At 37.8% G+C, this 18,064-nt stretch overlaps 1 protein-coding gene across 5 annotated transcripts in view; it reads left to right on the top strand.

Moving 5' to 3' along the window:
- Nucleotides 1–18,064, top strand: part of MTMR2 (myotubularin related protein 2) — a 114,178-nt gene that overhangs the window by 61,017 nt on the left and 35,097 nt on the right. For 3 of the 5 annotated variants that reach the window (XM_029957205.1, XM_029957204.1, XM_029957206.1), the window contains 5 exons: nt 2,534–2,609; nt 7,147–7,241; nt 7,393–7,503; nt 10,924–11,025; nt 12,291–12,374. In XM_029957205.1, coding sequence (XP_029813065.1) covers nt 2,534–2,609; nt 7,147–7,241; nt 7,393–7,503; nt 10,924–11,025; nt 12,291–12,374 — 468 coding nt within the window. Of the gene's footprint in view, nt 1–2,533; nt 2,610–3,176; nt 3,485–7,146; nt 7,242–7,392; nt 7,504–10,923; nt 11,026–12,290; nt 12,375–18,064 lie in introns of those variants that run through there. The other 2 variants (XM_029957208.1, XM_029957207.1) reach the window with 2 other exon arrangements.

Genomic DNA, 18,064 nt, shown 5'->3' with positions numbered 1-18,064 from the left:
CAGCTACACTTCAATCAGCCGTATTTCTAGTGGTCCCCATACTGGTCAGTACTAACCTAATGAATCTAATCTTCCTGATGATCAAGTCATTCCTTAGTTTCAGTTAGGTGCTTAGGGAAAACTAAACAAAAGGGCTGCACCTTACTGCCAAAGCCCAGTGCTCGTCTAAGGCCAATAAAGCAGGAGCTACAAAGAACAAATTAATTCTGTTCAATAAACCTATAATCTAAACAAATTAACATTATACTTTTGAAAGTTGAACAATTTGTTTCATAAAGTAACCTTCTTTTTAAATGTTTATTTTTGAGAGAGACAGAGCACCAGTAAGGAAAGGGAAGAGAGAGAGGGAGACACAGAATTTTAAGGAGGCTCCAGGCTCCAAGCTGTCAACACAGAGCCCAACATGGGGCTTGAACCCATGAACTGCGAGATCATGACCTGAGCCGAAGTCGGACACTTAACTGACTGAGCCACCCAGGCGCTCCATAAAATAACCTTTTTAAAAAAATGCTTACCTGTGACAATACTTTTATTTACTGGATATTATTAAAATCAGTTTTGCCTGTTTCTTTTTATTTAAAAAAATTTTTTATGTTTATTTTTGAGAGAGAGAGAGAGGGAGAGGGAGGGAGACAGAGGAGAGAGACAGAGACACAGAATTTGAGGGAGGCTCCAGGCTCTGGGCTGTCAGCACAGCATTTGATACGGGGCTTAAACTCATGAGATGTGAGATCATGACCTGAGTCAGAGTCAGACACTTAACCAACTGAGCCACCCAGGTGCCCCTCTTTTTACTTTTCTAATGTGACTATTAGAAAACTTAAAATTATATATATGGCCCATGTTATATTTCTGTTAAGTATTCAGAGTGTATAAGATATGGCAACTCTTCTCTCAGAGTCTGGTAGCAAGAAAACAGAGAAGCAATTAGATGGTGTGGCATGTGCCAGATAGGAGCTCATGCAGAGGAAAGCCCTGAGTGAGTCACGGTTGAAGCAGAAGGCCTGGGTTTGCAGAGACTCCTGCTCAGCCCTCCCCCAAATGTGGCTTAGACAACCGGATGGGTGCTCGTATCATTTGCGAAGTATGAACACAGGGTAACTTGAGATCTATAGAGCTCAAGGTGTCTGGGGGACATCTGGATGGGGAGGGACATTAGCAGTTGGTTGAATGAAACCTAGAGTCCAAGAAAAATCTGAGCTGGCAGTGTAGACAGAAGTTAGGTGAAGCCACAAATAAGATGTATCAGGAAGTGAGTAAGGTGAGGTATGGACAAACCTCTGAGGAACAGGGAAGGTTCAGGAAAGGGAATTAAAGGTTATTGAAAAAGAATGGTCAGAGAAGGAAGAGTTTAACAGGATAGTATGCTTTCAAGAAGCAGGCAGGTTGGGGTGCCTAAGTGGCTCAGTTGGTTGAGCATCCGACTCTTGATCCCAGCTGAGTTCATGATCTCATGGTTCAAGGGTTTGAACCCCAAGTTGGGCTCTGTGCTGAAAGCACTGAGCCTGCTTGGGATTCTCTCTCTCTCTCTCTCTCTCTCTCTCTCTCTCTCACTGCCTCTCCCTCTCTTTTTCTCAAAAATAAATAAATAAACATTTTAAAAAGACTGAGAAATGTTCAGAATAATAATAATAATTTTTAAGGAAGTTACTGGGAAGAAAGTGGGTTTCCTGGAAGGATTGGGTTAGGTGGCAAAGCCGATTGCAGCATATTGAGGAATTAATGTGAGCTAAAACATTGGAGACAATGAAGATGATTGTTTGTTAGTGAAAGAGGTGGAGGTGGGGAGGCTTGTGGCGGCGAGGGGGATGTATATTATGTTTAGCATATGACTCTGTGTGTGTGTGTGTGTGTGTGTGTGTGTGTGTGTGTCTTGTTTCATAAATCAATGATACAACCATGTTCCTGTGTCTTTACATTCTTGGAATCCAGTGTAGCATCCTTCATAAGGTAGCTGCTCAATAACAGTTGCTGGTCATGATTGTAATCTATTAATAACTCTTTTTCAACAAGATACGTTGTTGGCATCATTTCCAAATTCTCTAAACATTACATTTACATAAGAGCTCAATTTATCCAAGTTTAAATGCACTAAGGCCTCTGGGTGTGGTTTAGTGGAAAGAACGTGGGCTTTGCAGTCCACCAATCTATGATTCACATCTAGATTATGACTTGCTAGCCATGTGGCCTTGAAGAAGTTAATTGTCACTTCTGGTTTCTTTTTCCTCATCTGGGAAATGAGGATAATGACACCTACAGGGCTGTTGTGGGATTCATTGAGAAAATACGTAAACTGTTTTGTATATGGTACCTTATACGAAATAGGCACTCAGTAAATGCCGTGTAGAAAAACAGAACCTTGCCATGTTGCATGGCACCACAATTTTTGTAATTTGACTTAAAGCAGTGTGTGTGTGAGATACAGTGTTACTTTAAATAAGAGCAAGCATGCTCAATTGGAATTTGAGTGAAAAATTGGCCTTTGAATAAAACATGTTTCTTTTCTTGCTCCCTCCTCCCCTTTCCAATCTAGGTCCTGAGGGAATCTAACAAATTAGCAGAAATGGAAGAACCACCCTTGCTTCCAGGAGAAAATATAAAAGACATGGGTGTGTAATGTTATTTTTTGTTGAATTTCCTTCTCCTTCCTGAGTATGTAGAATGTTCAGTACTCTTCATGTACAGAGGGCAGGCTCACCATCCAAGACACCCCGTGTCTGACTGCACTCATTACTGCCAACCTTCCTGGCATTTGGTGTGTCCTGTAAGCCGCATACACTTCCTGGTCATGCTTGTACTTGGACCACTGCGAAACATACACACTGAATTATATCCTGCTGCTTCTCTGGTTAGCTTTGCATCCATTGAAAATAGGTGACTTTTTCTTTCTAACTGTTGCTGAATTTTTTAAAGAAAACATCATTATTTTGAATGACTGCAGTTAAGAGATTGGTTTGCCTAGATAAAACATTGACTTGTCACTTTGTGCAAGTAATTATTCTCAAAACCCATTTTTTTCTGCTTCCTTTTTTTTTACTCTGAATAAACTCATCAACATTTGGATGAAAATATCACATCTCTATCACAAAGCAAGCTGTTTGCCGGTAGTTGCTTTTCTTCGCAGCCTAAAGAACTAAGCGTTGATTTACTGTATGGACTGGAAACAAGCATTTCTTTTTTTGTCCTCATGCTTTTACTTTATTACATTTGTGTGGTAATCTACAAGATACCATAGCTCTTGTGATAAGAAGTAATTAATTAGGAGAATAAATGGTTTCCTAGCCAAAGAAACACCACCTTTCGTTTTATTACCAATTATAATTTTAAAAAGGACTTAATAAATGTTTAATTTATCCTGGCCAGGTGTCATTCCCTGTGTAAAACAAGAAAGCCAGAAGGCTTGCCTACAGTGCATTTAGTTTCTTCATACTTCGCAGATACTTGTTTCTTTTTGCTTTTCACTGTTGACTGAATACTTCGCAAGGTATTTGTTTCTTTTTGCTTTTCACTGTTGACTGAATGCCTCCCCGGTTTCGTTTTTGCCCCCTGCTCAGCCTCATGTATGCCCTAAGTTTTTGTTCTGCTGAGCTACTGAATTAGGTAGTCTATGTTATCATCGTTGAATGTTACGTAACAATGGTTATCATTATTGAAAGCCCACTGTCTCATGTAACCATCCTCACAGCAGTCTTCTGAGGAGGATATTCCCCCCGTTCTGTGGAGGAGGAAACTAAGGCACAGGGAGATTACACAGCCAGCGGTGTCACAGCTAGTCTGACGACAGTGTTCTGCTCTTCGGAACCTAAAGTACATGCTATTTTCACTGTGATAAATAACCTTATAAAAGACTCTGAAGTCACCACTACATCTCTTGTTCGCTTCTGTTCCTTTAAATGGCAGTACTCCTGTAGGACTTTGTCCTTGATCCATTTCCCTTTTCCCTCTTACATGCTCTTTTTGGTTGGCCACATCTGGAGTCATAGCTCTAGCTACCATATGTTTACTGATGACTCTAAAATGTGTTATTTTTAATGTGAACTTCTCTCCTAATGCATATAAACAAATGCCTGTGTCCTATATACATGTCCCTTATACCCAACATCTCTCAAACTTAAATCATCACCTTTATCCCTAAATTTACTGCTTTTCTTTTCTTCTCTCCCTCTGTTAATACTAACACCAGTTGTCCACTCAGTCAAGGCAGACCTCTCGAGAAGTCATCCTATGCCTGCTCCTTTTTTCTGAACTCTGACATCCAGTGAGATCCGGAGGACTCAGTCTCTAAGAATTTCTTGATTTTCCCCTTTTCCCTCAACTTTCCTGGGCCATTGGTGTCAAATTGACGTATATTGAATTTCAGGTACTTTTGAGAAACATCGAGTGGAGGTATTAAGAGAAGGTATGTCAGGAGCTTAAGAGAGAGTGCAGGACTAGAAGTCCAGATTGTGGAATCATCAGAACATAGATATTCGTTGAAACCAAGAGGAGGGAATTAAACCAGAGAGCATATAGTGAGGAAGGAGCCAAGAGCATAGCTTTGGTAAACCGTTTACGTGGTAGAAGAGGAACCCAGGAGGGAAATACAGCGTATCACTGTGGAGAGAAGCCAGACTGTATACCTACCTTTGTCCTGAAAAGTACTTTCCTTCTCCACTTCTGTATCTTGGGTTCGGTTCCTATTGTGCACTGAGTGCTGTCTCATTCTCTCTACCCATCTAAAGGGTACCTCTCACTGGGGCACAACTCACATGCCTCTGTTCCTGGAACCTTTTCTGATCCTGCAGCTGAATGGATTTCCCCTTCAGTGTATTACTTAGAGTATGTTTTTGTGCCTCTCTTTCTGTTCAGATTGCATGCTCTCATATATTATATTTGTATATATTTTATATCCTTATAATGTGTTTTCACAAGGTCATTTTAGTCCACCTTGCAGAAACTTTCTGGGTCTTTCCTCTGTGAACTTAGTGAAAATTTGAGAGGGTTAGTAAGTCTAAACTCTTTTGGTACTAGTGGTACCAAATTTAGAGAAATATCTAATCTATTCAATATTCTGATTCAAAATAATCTATGTAGACTTGATTATGTGCAAAATTATATTTAATATGAAGTGTAAGGTTAGAGTAACCTTTAATATGTTAATTCATGTAGAAAAGGCATTTGATTTTCAGTTGGTCTAATGTAAATCTGTAGTTTAATTTTTTAAAAGTTAGAGTAGTGTTAGGAACATCACCAGAATGCTTAAAGGAGGTAACAGTATCAGAGGATTGTGGCCTGCATGTATCAGGAGTAGAGATAACTCCAGACTACAGCCTTTCAATCCCTAACACAGGAGTCAGATCGCGCTGTGTTAGTGCTTAGCTTTGCATGATGTGATGGAAAGATTTTGAATTTTTAGTCAGAGGAACTGCTTTCAAGTCTTAACCTTAGTTATTAGTTCTGAAACATTAGTCTATTCCCTGAGCCCTGGGATTCTCTAAACTTTGTAGGTGTAATTATAGGTCTTATATGCAAGGTGTGTTAGGAAGGTTAAAGGAAGTATTCGGGTGAAAAATACTTTATAAACTCTGGAGTGCTGGCCATCCATGCTGGTTGTTACTGTTGTCATTTGCTTTGGAATGGTTCCTGGTCATACTCTCTCATCTACTTGGTCCAGACCCTGCTAAGCATTAATTCTCTTATCAGTGTGACTTAGCTGCCACCAGCCTTAGGGAGAAGGATAAATGGGGCAGAGCCGCGTGTATGTATAGTACTTCCAATTTTGGAAGATTTATTCATGATTTTAGAATACCGGGTAAGGTGTAACAACAACATTGGACATATAGTAGCCTATAGAAACATGAGATTGATTTTCTTGAGTGAGGAAGGAAACTGGGTCTGGAAAGAATCCAGAAATGTCTTAGTAACATTGAGTAAAGCTTTTCTAGTTGAGAATAAAGATTTATGAGGACAAGAAATGTATGCAAGGCAAGTTTATGTAGTTTTCTTTAATGATGGGTTTATTTAATTTTAAAAGCTTCCCTCTAAATGAAGCATGCATAGGAAACAGTGATTTAAAAAATGTAGCTCATACTTGAACAATCCCAAGGGAACTATTTTGAAGGTTAGAAATGTTTGTTATAAGTTCAGTCTCATTTCAGATTCCATACAAAGCATTCAGTCCTCCAAAGTGGTGAGTAAAAAGCCAAGTCAGGAAGTTGCAATACCATGTTAATATGTATTTTATGTCTCTAAGTTCTCCCAGAAGCCCCTTGGAAAGTTGTTAGCAATTTGTTGCTGCTGGTTGTGCCTTACTTTCTTGGAGTGATGAAGATATTCCTTTGTTTGCTCATTTGCTGCTATAATGACATAGCAGGGATTTATGAATATTTTAAGATATAAAAAAGCTCATCGTGGGCATTATGAACTCTACTATATTAAATATTATTTTGAGCTAGTGATAGCTGAGTTATCCTGCTTCATTAAAGGATGTTTAAAAAATCAATGCTGTGTAGATTCATAATTAATCACATAATAGAACAATGCTTGTGATTATTTCTTTACAGAGTTTGACATCAGTTGCTTGGTCAGAAATACAATATCCTTATTCTACTATTATTTTTCTAAGAAATTATATTTCAAATATATTGCATTTCTCCTACAGTATTTTCCTCGAAAATATAATTAGGTCAGGAGTTTCTGGTATTTGACGTTCCAGATCTATTTTCTGAGGAATGCTGACAAATTAGACTGACCAGAAACACAGCAGATTGGGAAGGTGATCTAGAAACGGTTAAGATGACTGGTATCTGTGATTTGAGACATTTCCATTTGTTAACCACTATTACTATGACCGTTCAGCCCCTACTCCGACTTCCACACATACTTAATCCAGCATGGAGAGCTCTAGCCTGCTCTTCTGTCTGAGCGCAAGGGTTGGCTCTTCCTCTTTAGACCTTCCGCTTACTTTGCATCCCTTCCCCGGATTTCTGCATGGTCAGAAGCTTGAGGTTGACCTCCGAGTTCTGTTTGAATCAATGATTCTGTGATTTTTGAGCCCAGGTTAGAACAGCAATGAGAATTTTATAAAGTTTTACTTGTGAAAATAGGAGAGCACACTTTTTAAAAGTGCACAATGTATGGTAAACTGTGGACTCTTTGCTTTTGCAGCCAAAGATGTGACTTATATATGTCCATTCACTGGTGCTGTACGAGGAACTCTGACTGTCACGAATTACAGGTTATATTTTAAAAGCATGGAACGGGTAAGGCTGGCTGGGCTAGATTTTTTATGTGTACATCTGTGTGTGGTTTGTGGTTTTGACTATTTTTAATCACTTTTAATTAAAGCATTTATAATTAAGATCATTATATCAATTGCTCAGTTTTAACTGCTATTTTCTTTCCTTCCGTTAGGATCCCCCGTTTGTTTTAGATGCCTCTCTTGGTGTAATAAGTAGAGTAGAAAAAATTGGTGGTGCTTCTAGTCGAGGTGAAAATTCTTACGGACTAGAGACTGTGTGTAAGGTCAGTGTTACAATATTTATGCAATTTTTATTGGTTTGAAAAGCTTTCTGTTAAGTAGAACCTGTGTGTAGAAACTGGTTTCCAAACTGTCAAATAGATTTTATCCTGGAACATCATTCTAGAAGACAAAAACAATGAGCAATAAAAGGTGATCTCTCATGAATTAGGCTTGAGTTCTTTTGGATCCAATACAAGCTACTTTGACATTGACTATTTCGTGTTGAGTCTCAAAAAATCCTAAAGTAGGGATGATCGAAATGATTACCTTTAATTTACGAATTAGAAGCATGGGGGTGAGCCTTCGGAGTGGATGAACTGGCTCTGATGCATTCGTTGTCACCTGTTGTTCGAGTTCTCAGTTTTTCTGCTTTGGAAACAAGGGTGTGGAAAACTGGACATGATAGACTTTCCCTCTTTTCTTATCTAACTCCTATTTTTCCCCCTTATGATTGGCTCTGTTTTATTTTCCTCCCCATGTTTACCTTTGCCACAAATATTCTCTAACTCAGAGAGAGCATTTACCTATATTCCAGTGTAGTTAACATGCAGTGTTATATTACTTTCAGGTGGACAGTGCAGGGATGCAGCAGTTCCATATTTCATTCAGTGCTTATCATGATCAGTGTACTCTTAATCCCTTTCCCCTGTTTTACCCATTGCCCCCCATCCCCCCCACCTCCCCTCTGGGAACCATGAGTTTGTTCTCTGTACTTAGAATCTGGTTTTTGGTTTATTTCTCTATCTCTACTTTTTTTTGTTGTTACTTGTTTTATTTTTTAAATTCAGTACATGAGTGAAATCATGTGGTGTTTGTTTTTCTCTGATTCGGTTATTTCCCTTAGGATTTTACTCTCTAGATCCAACCAGTTTGTTGCAAATGGCAACATTTCATTCTTTTTTAAGACTGAATGTATATATATACACACATAGACATACCACACACACACACACACACACACACACACACACACACACACAGCTCATCTTCTTTATCCATTCATCTAACAGTGGACACCTGGGCTGCTTCCATAGTTTAGCTATTGTAAAAAATGCTACAGTAAACATGGGGTGCATATCTGTTTGAATTAGTGTTTTTGTATTCTTTGGGTAGATACTCAGTAATGTGACTGTGATCTGAGGGTAGTTTTATTTTTAATTTTTTGAGATGCCTTCATATTGTCTTCACTGTGGCTGAACCAGTTTGCATTCCCACCAACAGTGCGTGAGGGTTCTTTTTTATCCACATCCTCACCAACATTTGTTTTATGAGTTTTTATTTTAGTCATTCTGACAGGCGTGAGGTGACATCTCATTTTGGTTTTGATTTATATTCCCCTGCATTTCACTGATGATGTCTAACTTGTATTTTTTAAATGCATTGATGTTTGAATGAAAGTTAGACTTTTACACTTTCATCATTCTGTTCAGTCATAGATGTTTCATAATAGGTGCCACATCTTTGACTGCTGTTCTCAATATGGCCTAAGTAGCACCTGTTCAAATGTCATTTTTTGTTTGTTTTTTAAATTTTTTAACATTTATTTATTATTGAGAGACAGAGCATGAGCTGGGGAGGGGCAAAGAGGGGGAGACACAGAATCCAAAGCAGGCTCCAGTCTCCGAGCTGTCAGCACAGAGCCCAACATGGGGCTCGAACTCACAAACTGCGAGATCATGACCTGAGCTGAAGTTGGACGCTTAACCGACTGAGCCACCCAGGTGCCCCATCACCTGTGCACATGTCAATTCTGGATCACCTTAACTTTTCTTTGGCTCTTCTGCTAGTGCTAAAAGTGAAAGCAACTGCACCTGCCTAACTTTCAAGTTACTTTCTTACTCTACTCTTAGAAGTTTTGTAATTCTAGTAATAAAAGTAGTGACTTAATAATTATTTTTATGCTTCTCCACTGTAGTCAGAAGGGCTCTAAGAGGGCACTAGCTTTCAACCATGTGTCAGGCACATTGTCTCCTGGTTACATCTCTGTAATCTAATAGTAAGTAGAGTAAATTTGTGGGGCCCCTGCTGTGGTACTTTTAGATAGCTCTGTGGTTGACAGAGTGATTCTGAATATATCTACTGGTGGTAAAGATTTTTACTAAGTGAAACAGGGTATCACCTTAGATTTCCACACATGTGTGTTTTTGAATATGGTAGCGCTAGCATCCTAGTTTTGGCCAGATTTGTAATAACATGTTCTGCTCATTCACGTACTGCAAGTAGTAGTATTGCATTGTAGTGCAGTGTCTCTGTATTCATTTTTCCAGAATAGGGTGTATTTTGAATTCTGCCAGATTAAAACACCAAGATAAAAAGGGTTGTCTTGAAATTATTCTTTTTTTTTAAATTTTTTAAAATTTATTTTTGAGAAATAGAGACAGTGCAAGCAGGGGAGGGTCAGAGAGAGAGGGAGATACAGAATCTGAAGCAGGCTCCAAGCTCTGAGCTAGCTGTCAGCACAGAGCCCGACATGGGACCGAACCCAAACTGTGAGATCATGACCTGAGCCGAAGCCAGACGCTCAACTGACTGAGCCATCCAGGCGCCCCTTGAAATTATTCTTAATCCCCAAGTTTTTCTTAGTACAGTTAAAATGCCAGTAACCAGACCACGAATATCTATATTCAGCCTGAGCGCAAAAAATTGCTTGAGGACAAATAACAAAAGGGAGCCTCCTTGGTGTTTAGATCTGACTTTAGAGCCTGCATGATATCAACAAACAATTGAGAATATATCTGCTAGGATATATTAAAGAGTTAAAGAACTTGGACATGGAGTAGACATGGAGATTTAGGCAGAGTTTGATTCTATCAGTCTAGTAGCAGGAAGCTTACAAGCTTCCAATGAAAATGAGTCCTGGGAAGGGGTCATAAATAGGAGAGTCATCAACAAACATAATGGGAATGAAGATACATATGAATTATAACAAGAGCTAATCAAGTTTTTGATAGGGAAATTGATGACAGAAAATGGGCTTTCACAGGGGAAGGACATGTGCTGAGCTGTGTATCAGTCATAGTAAGTTTCAGATATAATATCTTTTATCCCTAGTGCCTGCATCAGATGCTGTCTCCTTTACTGGCTTATCTTGAGTAAATACGCAGAAATAAAATTTTCTGTCCTCTGAGTAAAATAAAAGATGTACAAGAACTGTATGGACAAAGTTATAAACAGTATTAAGGAACTTCAAATAAATAGATGAGTACACACAATAGCCTGGAGATTAGAGTACTTTGTGGTTTTGAATATTTCTTTCAATAAGGGATTGTCATTTCCCTACCTTGGGGAGCTGTTGTCCTATTTTTGTATCCCACATTCATAGGTCTTAACATTTTACAAGATAGTTCCAAGTTACCTTATGTGTTCATTCAAAAAAAAACGGTGAACAATTGTAGATGACTTGGATCCTAAATCTTTTCTAGGATATTCGGAACTTACGGTTTGCTCATAAACCAGAAGGGCGGACAAGAAGATCCATATTTGAGAATCTAATGAAATATGCATTTCCTGTCTCTAATAACCTGGTAAGAGTTTTTTTGTTTTTTTTAATCTTTGGAAAGTGTGTATTGTAATTTTTGGTGTACTATAAAGAAACTTGTCTAAGCTACCTAGAAAGTACATTCATGATCCTACTTTGCCATTAAACCAAATGCATATTTAGGTTTAATCAAATCTCTTGGAACAGTTCTTTTTTCGTAAGAAATGACAAAGCTGGATAGCTGATTTCTGAGATCCATTTCTACCCATTGACATTCTATGATTATGTGACCTTTCTATCCATGATATTCCCATGACGAAAAACTGTTTGTGGTCTTCATTAGGATTTGAAATCTTTTTTTTTTTTTTTTTTGGTTTATTTATTTATTTTGAGGTGTGGGGAAGGGCAGAGAGAGGGAAAGAGAATCCCAAGAAGGCTCTGTGCTGTCACCACAGAGCCCAATATGGGGTTCAGGGTCACAAACTGTGAGATCATGACCTCAGCCAAAATCAGGAGTCAGACGCTTGACCCCCTGAGCCACCTAGGCATCCCTGAAATCTCCTTTTTAAATTAGGAGCTGAGAGTTGAGTCTAGCCATTTTAGGAGGAAAGGGCAGACAGATACTTAACTGAGCTCCAGCTGTCTGCTAGTCATGATGGTAGGCTCCTACTTATGTTATAAAATCTAGCTTCCACAGTAGCCCCATGGTGGGTGGCAAATATTATTTATCCCTGTTTTGGGGTTGAAACCAGGAGCAGGTAGGCAGTCAGTTCAAGGGCACAGCTAGTAGGGAGTAAAAATGGAATCCGTACTGGTCTTTTGACTCTCCTTTGAAAGTTTTTGATCATAGTTTTTTTGGTCATTCTGTCTATTTAAATGATAAGTTTTCCTTTTTGGTGTACCGACTGTATGCCAAGAAATAATACATTCAGTATGTTTTAGAAAATGTAGCATAAACTTCAGCTGCTTAACTGCTGACATCTGGTATGTCAACTGATTATATCAGAAGATGTCTTTTGTTATATAATGTCTTTCATTATTTAGAAGAAAACCTAAGCAGCTGATATCTGAAGGAAATACGGTGGTATGTTAGCATTTGATCAATCTTGGGGGTGGGCCTCTGTGCTTCTCTATGTGTTTGAAAAATATGAAAAAACAATGTATTTTCAAAATTATAAAACAAGAGCTAAAACAGCAATATCAAAAAAGACATTAATACAAAATGTCCTTTCAGATGAGTAAATGAAAACTCATTCATTACTTACGTGTCTTTTTTTTTTTTAGCTATTAACTCTGTTTACTGTTTTATAGCCTCTTTTTGCCTTTGAATACAAAGAAGTATTCCCTGAAAATGGGTGGAAGCTATATGACTCTCTTTTAGAGTACAGGAGACAGGTATGTACCTTTTTTCTTTCAATTTTAATGTTCTGGATTATTTTCATTACAACACAAAGCTTAAGGGTAGAAATAAACAGCTTTATATAGTTGTATGGGTTTTATTGTTGTTTTTTAATGATGCCAAATCCTGATTTCTTATCTTCCTTTCAGTATCTTTAAACTGGTTTGAGACAATGCCAGTGATCTTTTAGTAATCTTTTCTTGTCTAGGAGCTTACAAGTAAATCAGCCTATTTAAAAAATGTTAAATAATGGTACAAGTTAAATGGTAAATATATTTATATTTTGATAATCTTATATGCCATTCAACATTATTCACTCATTTTTCTTTATAATATAATTCTAAAAAAAATTTATAGTAGTTCTGCTTGTACCTTAGCTCCCTATGAAATTTTAAAAGTTTAGATCTTCATAGAGGACACACTTCTACATAAAATGTTAACAAATCAAATCCGATAGTATACAAAAGAGGTAATGCATCATGACTAACGTGAGTGGGTTTAGTATGAGAAAACCTGTTGGTGTGATTCACCGCAGTAAGAAATGAAGGCAGAATTCGGTCTAGAAATCTGTGTTACAGTCTATCATCTTCCCTGTTCTTTCTCGGCATACTGCTTCCCAGAGCCCTCATACTGAATATTTAAACTCTCCCTAAAATAGTCTTTATTTTTAACTTTGCACACGTTCACTATGCTTTCTTGAGAACTTCAGATACAGTGATTGTTTCTTTGGTAATCATTAGATTTGATACCCAAATTATTCTAGATTTCAGATATGAAAATAAACTGTGATTTTTGTCTTTGGATTTCAGACATTTCATTGGAATTATAGAGCTTCCAAAGTAAGGAGGGATAAAAACCCATCACCCGACTAGATAACTAAAGATACTCAAATGGTTTGAAACAGAGTTTGTTGCTCTGTGGCATGTGGCCAGTAAAATTGGAAATTTCATATTCAGTTATAAAGCCAGCAACTTGGCAAAGTATGAAGCAGAATACACAATAAACGCATCAATTAAAAATCAAGAGTCTACAAATAATATTGCAAGATATTTCCTACTTCAAAAAGTCAGCATCAGAATTAGTTGGGAGGCAACCAGAGAATCTAACTGATGTCCTTAGACTGGTCAAAATGAGGAGTATTCTCAGGGAATCTGGGCAGAAATTGCCTTCTGTTTTAGTAGCATTCACCATAGAACTTTAGAAAGCAGGTGAGAGAATTGTTGCCACAGAAAGAAATAAGTTATTATTAAACAGAAAAAATTAGTTGAAGAGTAGATGAACAGTTACACCATAATTATAAGATTAGAAAGTGTGGCAGTCAGAATAGAGCACTGAATTCTACAGTAAATGATATAGATGCTTTATAATCTTTGACTTTCTGGGTGAATTTTTGACTTTTTTTCTGCAGACTTACATACTTTGTCCCTGAGTCAACTCAGCCAGATCATACTGTAAACAGTATCTATTTTTTGTAGTTAGAAGATTCAGATGTTAGAGTTTATTTTGATATATATTAAGTTTATTACAGGAGAAAATGAAAATAATATTTTAATATAAACCTCAAGATTAAAGATAAAGCATCAGAGTATTCCTTTTAAATTAAAAAAGATTTAAAGTCGTAACCCTTGCACTCTGCACAGAATTCAAAAGTACAGAAGGGTGTATGAAAGGTAGGTTTCCCTTCCAGGAAGGAGTATGTGCGTACATTATTTTTTAACCAGATAATAGCTTACTCTGCACACTGTTCTGTACGTTTCGTTTTCACTTAATGTGTTTTGGAGATCATACCATCTCAGAGCATACAGACCTCTCTTTACTTTTTTCTTTAAAATTGAGGTATAATTCATTTTCCTTAAATTTACCACTTTAAATAAAGTGTACAGTCCACTGTATTTTAATTGTTTTTAAATATTTTTATTTACTTTAGAGAGTGAGAGAGAGAGAGAGTCAGAATATAAGCAGGGGAGGGGCAGAGAAAGAGGGAGACACAGAATCCGAAGCAGGCTCCAGGCTCTGAACTTAGCACAGAGCCTGACATAGGGCTCAAACACACAGACCATGAAATCATGACCTGAGCTGAAATTCAGAGTTGGATGCTTAAACCCACTGAGCCACCCAGGAGCCACTCCACTGGTTTTTAACATATGCACTGACTTGTGCAACTATTGCCACAAATTCCAGAGCGTTTAGAAGACTGAGTCTGAATCTTGTCTCTAGCTCTTACTTTGCCCTCATCTTAGGTATGTGCTCTTGAATGAGTCATTCATGTCACAGTGCTTTTATTTTGTACTTGGTCATAGGAACTCATTTATAGGAATGTTTTAAGGATTGTTAACATACAGGAAAGTATTTTATGAATCAAATTTATTCAAATTATTATTGTATTTATTACACTGTTAAGCTCTAAAAACAGAAATCATGACTGCTTAGATTCATTGTGTACAGCTGCTAAAACATGAAAGGAAAGCCACATTAATTCTGTAGAACTAAACATTATAGTGCTAATCATATATTGTTTTTAATGGGCAAACCTATTAATAACTGTTTAAACTTGTTATGTAAGAGGATGTTTCTTTAATTTACTCTTTTTTTTAAGTTTATTTATTTTGAGAGAGAGGGAACGTGAGCAAGCATGAGCAGGGGAGGAGCAGAGAGAGCAGGAGAGAGAGAATCCCAAGGAGGTGCTGCGCTGTCAGTGCAGGGCCTGGTGTGGGACTCGATCTCATGAATCATGACCTGAGCCAAAATGAAGAGTCAGACACTTAACCAACTGAGCCAGCCAGGCACCCCTCTTCAATTTATTCTCTTTTTTTTTAATGTTTATTTAAGAGCGTGGGAGCAGGGGAGGGGCAGAGAATCCAAAGCAGGCTCTGCACTGACAGATGTGGCTTGAACTAACAAACCAAGAGATCCTGATCTGAGCTGAAGTCAGACGCTAAACTACTCTGCGACCCGGAGCTCCAAATTTCCTTTTTTAAAAAAGTTTTATTTATTTATTTTGAGAGAGACAGCATGAGTTGGGGATGGGAGAGAGAGAAGAGAGAGAATCTCAAGCAGGCTCTATGCTGCCAGTGCAGAGCCCGATGCAGGGCTCACCCTCTCAGACTGCAAGATCATGACCGAAACCAAGAGTCTGACACTTAGCCAACTGAGCCACCCAGGAGCCCCTAATTTACTCTTGGTGCATGTACTGATTATACAGAGGACCCTTGAAATTTGTGGATAAGGTCCAGAAAAAATCATCAAGTTGCTAAAATAGTAGAAGTCAGTATTAAAGAAATGAACATGGTCTTCTGCAGAAATATTCAATCATAAGATAGATGTATTGCTTGACAAATTCTAAAGACATTCAAGTCCAGTCAAGGAAAACAAAATTTATCCTCAGAACTGGAATATATATAATTAAGGAAAGCTATAGTCCAGTTAATTTGGTTGTAACTTGACTCTTGACAAATGGATACATTAACTGAAGGGCAGTGATTTGCAGGGAGAGTATAAAAATATATGCCAAAATCAGTACTTGTCGGTATGTCTTTAGTACTATCTACGAAGAGTGTATGGTAACTAGCCAACTCCACTTTTTGGTTTACAAGGGAATTCCTTTAGTGGAGATATGTGTGTCAACTTATCTAAGAATGAGGAAGACAGTAGCCATAAATGTCATGTAATGTAAGTCAGTGGTTCAACTCCCACTCTGCCAATTTCCTGAAGAACGTTACCCACTGGGAATCCCTGGGAGTGATTTTTTTTTTTAAGGATGTGGGAAGAGGTTGAGAGATGGGAGTATCTACCTGGGTTGGGAGTGGTACATTAGGATCTAAGGTGATGTGTGCTTTCCAGGTGATTCAACCCTCTTAGCTCTCATTTTATATTTTTTAACAAAACTTCAAAAACTAATTTTACTTCTCATGAAGGCTTCCTTGTGGTTCATTGATTTATTCATTAATATATTCCTTTCTCCCTTCACTCATTCATCCATCCATCTATCCATCTATCAAATTTATACAGCACTGCTGTATACTAGTGGCTAAATCTATGAAACAGGAAGATATAATCCTGACTTCCAAAGAGCATATATTTAATGGAGGATTCAGAGAAGTAAATTAACAAAGTATACAGTGATGTATATAGTGACTGATGAAGCAGGTATTCCAGTGAGAGAATATGAGGCCATTTGGGAACTAGAAGTATTTGGTATAGGCTGGATTGGAGTCTGGAGTGGCAGGAGATCAGTGTGGAGAAAATGGGAGTATAAAGGGCTTTGCTAAGTCCCATGAAGGAATTTCATTCACAGTTTTATTGAGAAATAATTGACATACATCACAGTACACGTTTAAAGCGTGATGATTTGATTTACACATATTGTGACATGATTACTAGAATAGGTTCAGCCAACTTCCATCTTCTCATATAGACAGAAGAAAAAGAAAAAGAAAGAAGGAGAAAATTCTTTTTCTTATGAGGAGAATGCATAGGATTTACTCTCAGCAACTTTCCTTGTATATCATAGAGCAGTTAGCTGTGTAGTCATCATGTCGTGTATCACTTCCCTCGTATTTATCTCCCTCGTAATGGAGGTTTGTACCTTTTTACCACCTGACCACTTTCCTTCAGTTTCCCTTTCCCCACCCTGTAGCTCTGGAAACCACTAGCATGTTCTCTTTTTCTGTCCTTTTCTATGAGTTTTTTTTTTTTTTAACATTCCACATGTAAGAGAAATTATGTAGTATTTGTTTTTTTCTGTTTGACTTATGTCACTTAGCATGATACCCTCAAGGTCCTTCCATGTTGTTGCAAATCATAAGATTTCCTTGTTTTTTATGGCAGAATAATATTCCATTGTATAAGTGCACCACAACTTCTTTATCCATTTATCTACCTGTAGACACTTTTAAGTTGTTTTCATGTCTTGGCTATTTTAGATACTGCTGCTGTGAACATGGGACTGCAGGTATCTTTTTAAGTTTCTGTTTTTGTTTCCTTTGGTTATATTCCCCAAAGTGGAATTGCTGGATCCTATCATAGTTCTGTTTTTGATTTTTTGATCATCATCTATACTGTTTTCCACAGTAGCTGAGTCACTTTACAATCCCACCAATAGGGTTTTCTTTCTTCACAACCACACCAGCATTTGCTGTCTCATCTGTTTGTTTTTGTTTTTCTGGATAATGGCCACTTAGACAGATGTGAAGTGATAGCTCATCGTGGTTTTTTTTTTAATGTTTTTTATTTATTTTTGAGAGACAGGGAGAGACAGGGTGAGCAGGGGAGGGTCAGACAGAGAAGGAGACACAGAATCTGAAACAGGCTCCAGGCTCTGAGCTAGCTGTCAGCACAGAGCCCGATGTGGGGCTTGAACCCACGAGCCGTGAGATCATGACCTGAGCCGAAGTTGGAAACTTAACCGACTGAGCCACCCAGGCACCCCTCATCGTGGTTTTAATTTACATTTACCTAATGAGTATATTGAGAATCTTTTCATGTATCTGTTTGCCTTTCACATATATTTTTGAAGAAATAATGGTCCTTTGACCATTAAAAACATTTTTCTTACTTGAATGTAGATGACATACAGTGTTACATCAGTTTCAGGTCTACAGTGTAGTGATTTGGTATGTTGCATGAGTTTTTTATATGTTTTGGATATGTACCTGTATCACGTACACAGTTTGCAGATATTTTTCCC

Source organism: Suricata suricatta, chromosome 11 (assembly GCF_006229205.1).
Source record: "Suricata suricatta isolate VVHF042 chromosome 11, meerkat_22Aug2017_6uvM2_HiC, whole genome shotgun sequence".
Taxonomy (NCBI): domain Eukaryota; kingdom Metazoa; phylum Chordata; class Mammalia; order Carnivora; family Herpestidae; genus Suricata; species Suricata suricatta.
The sequence above is the reverse complement of the archived record's forward strand: the minus strand, read 5'-3'. Positions and strand labels throughout refer to the sequence as shown.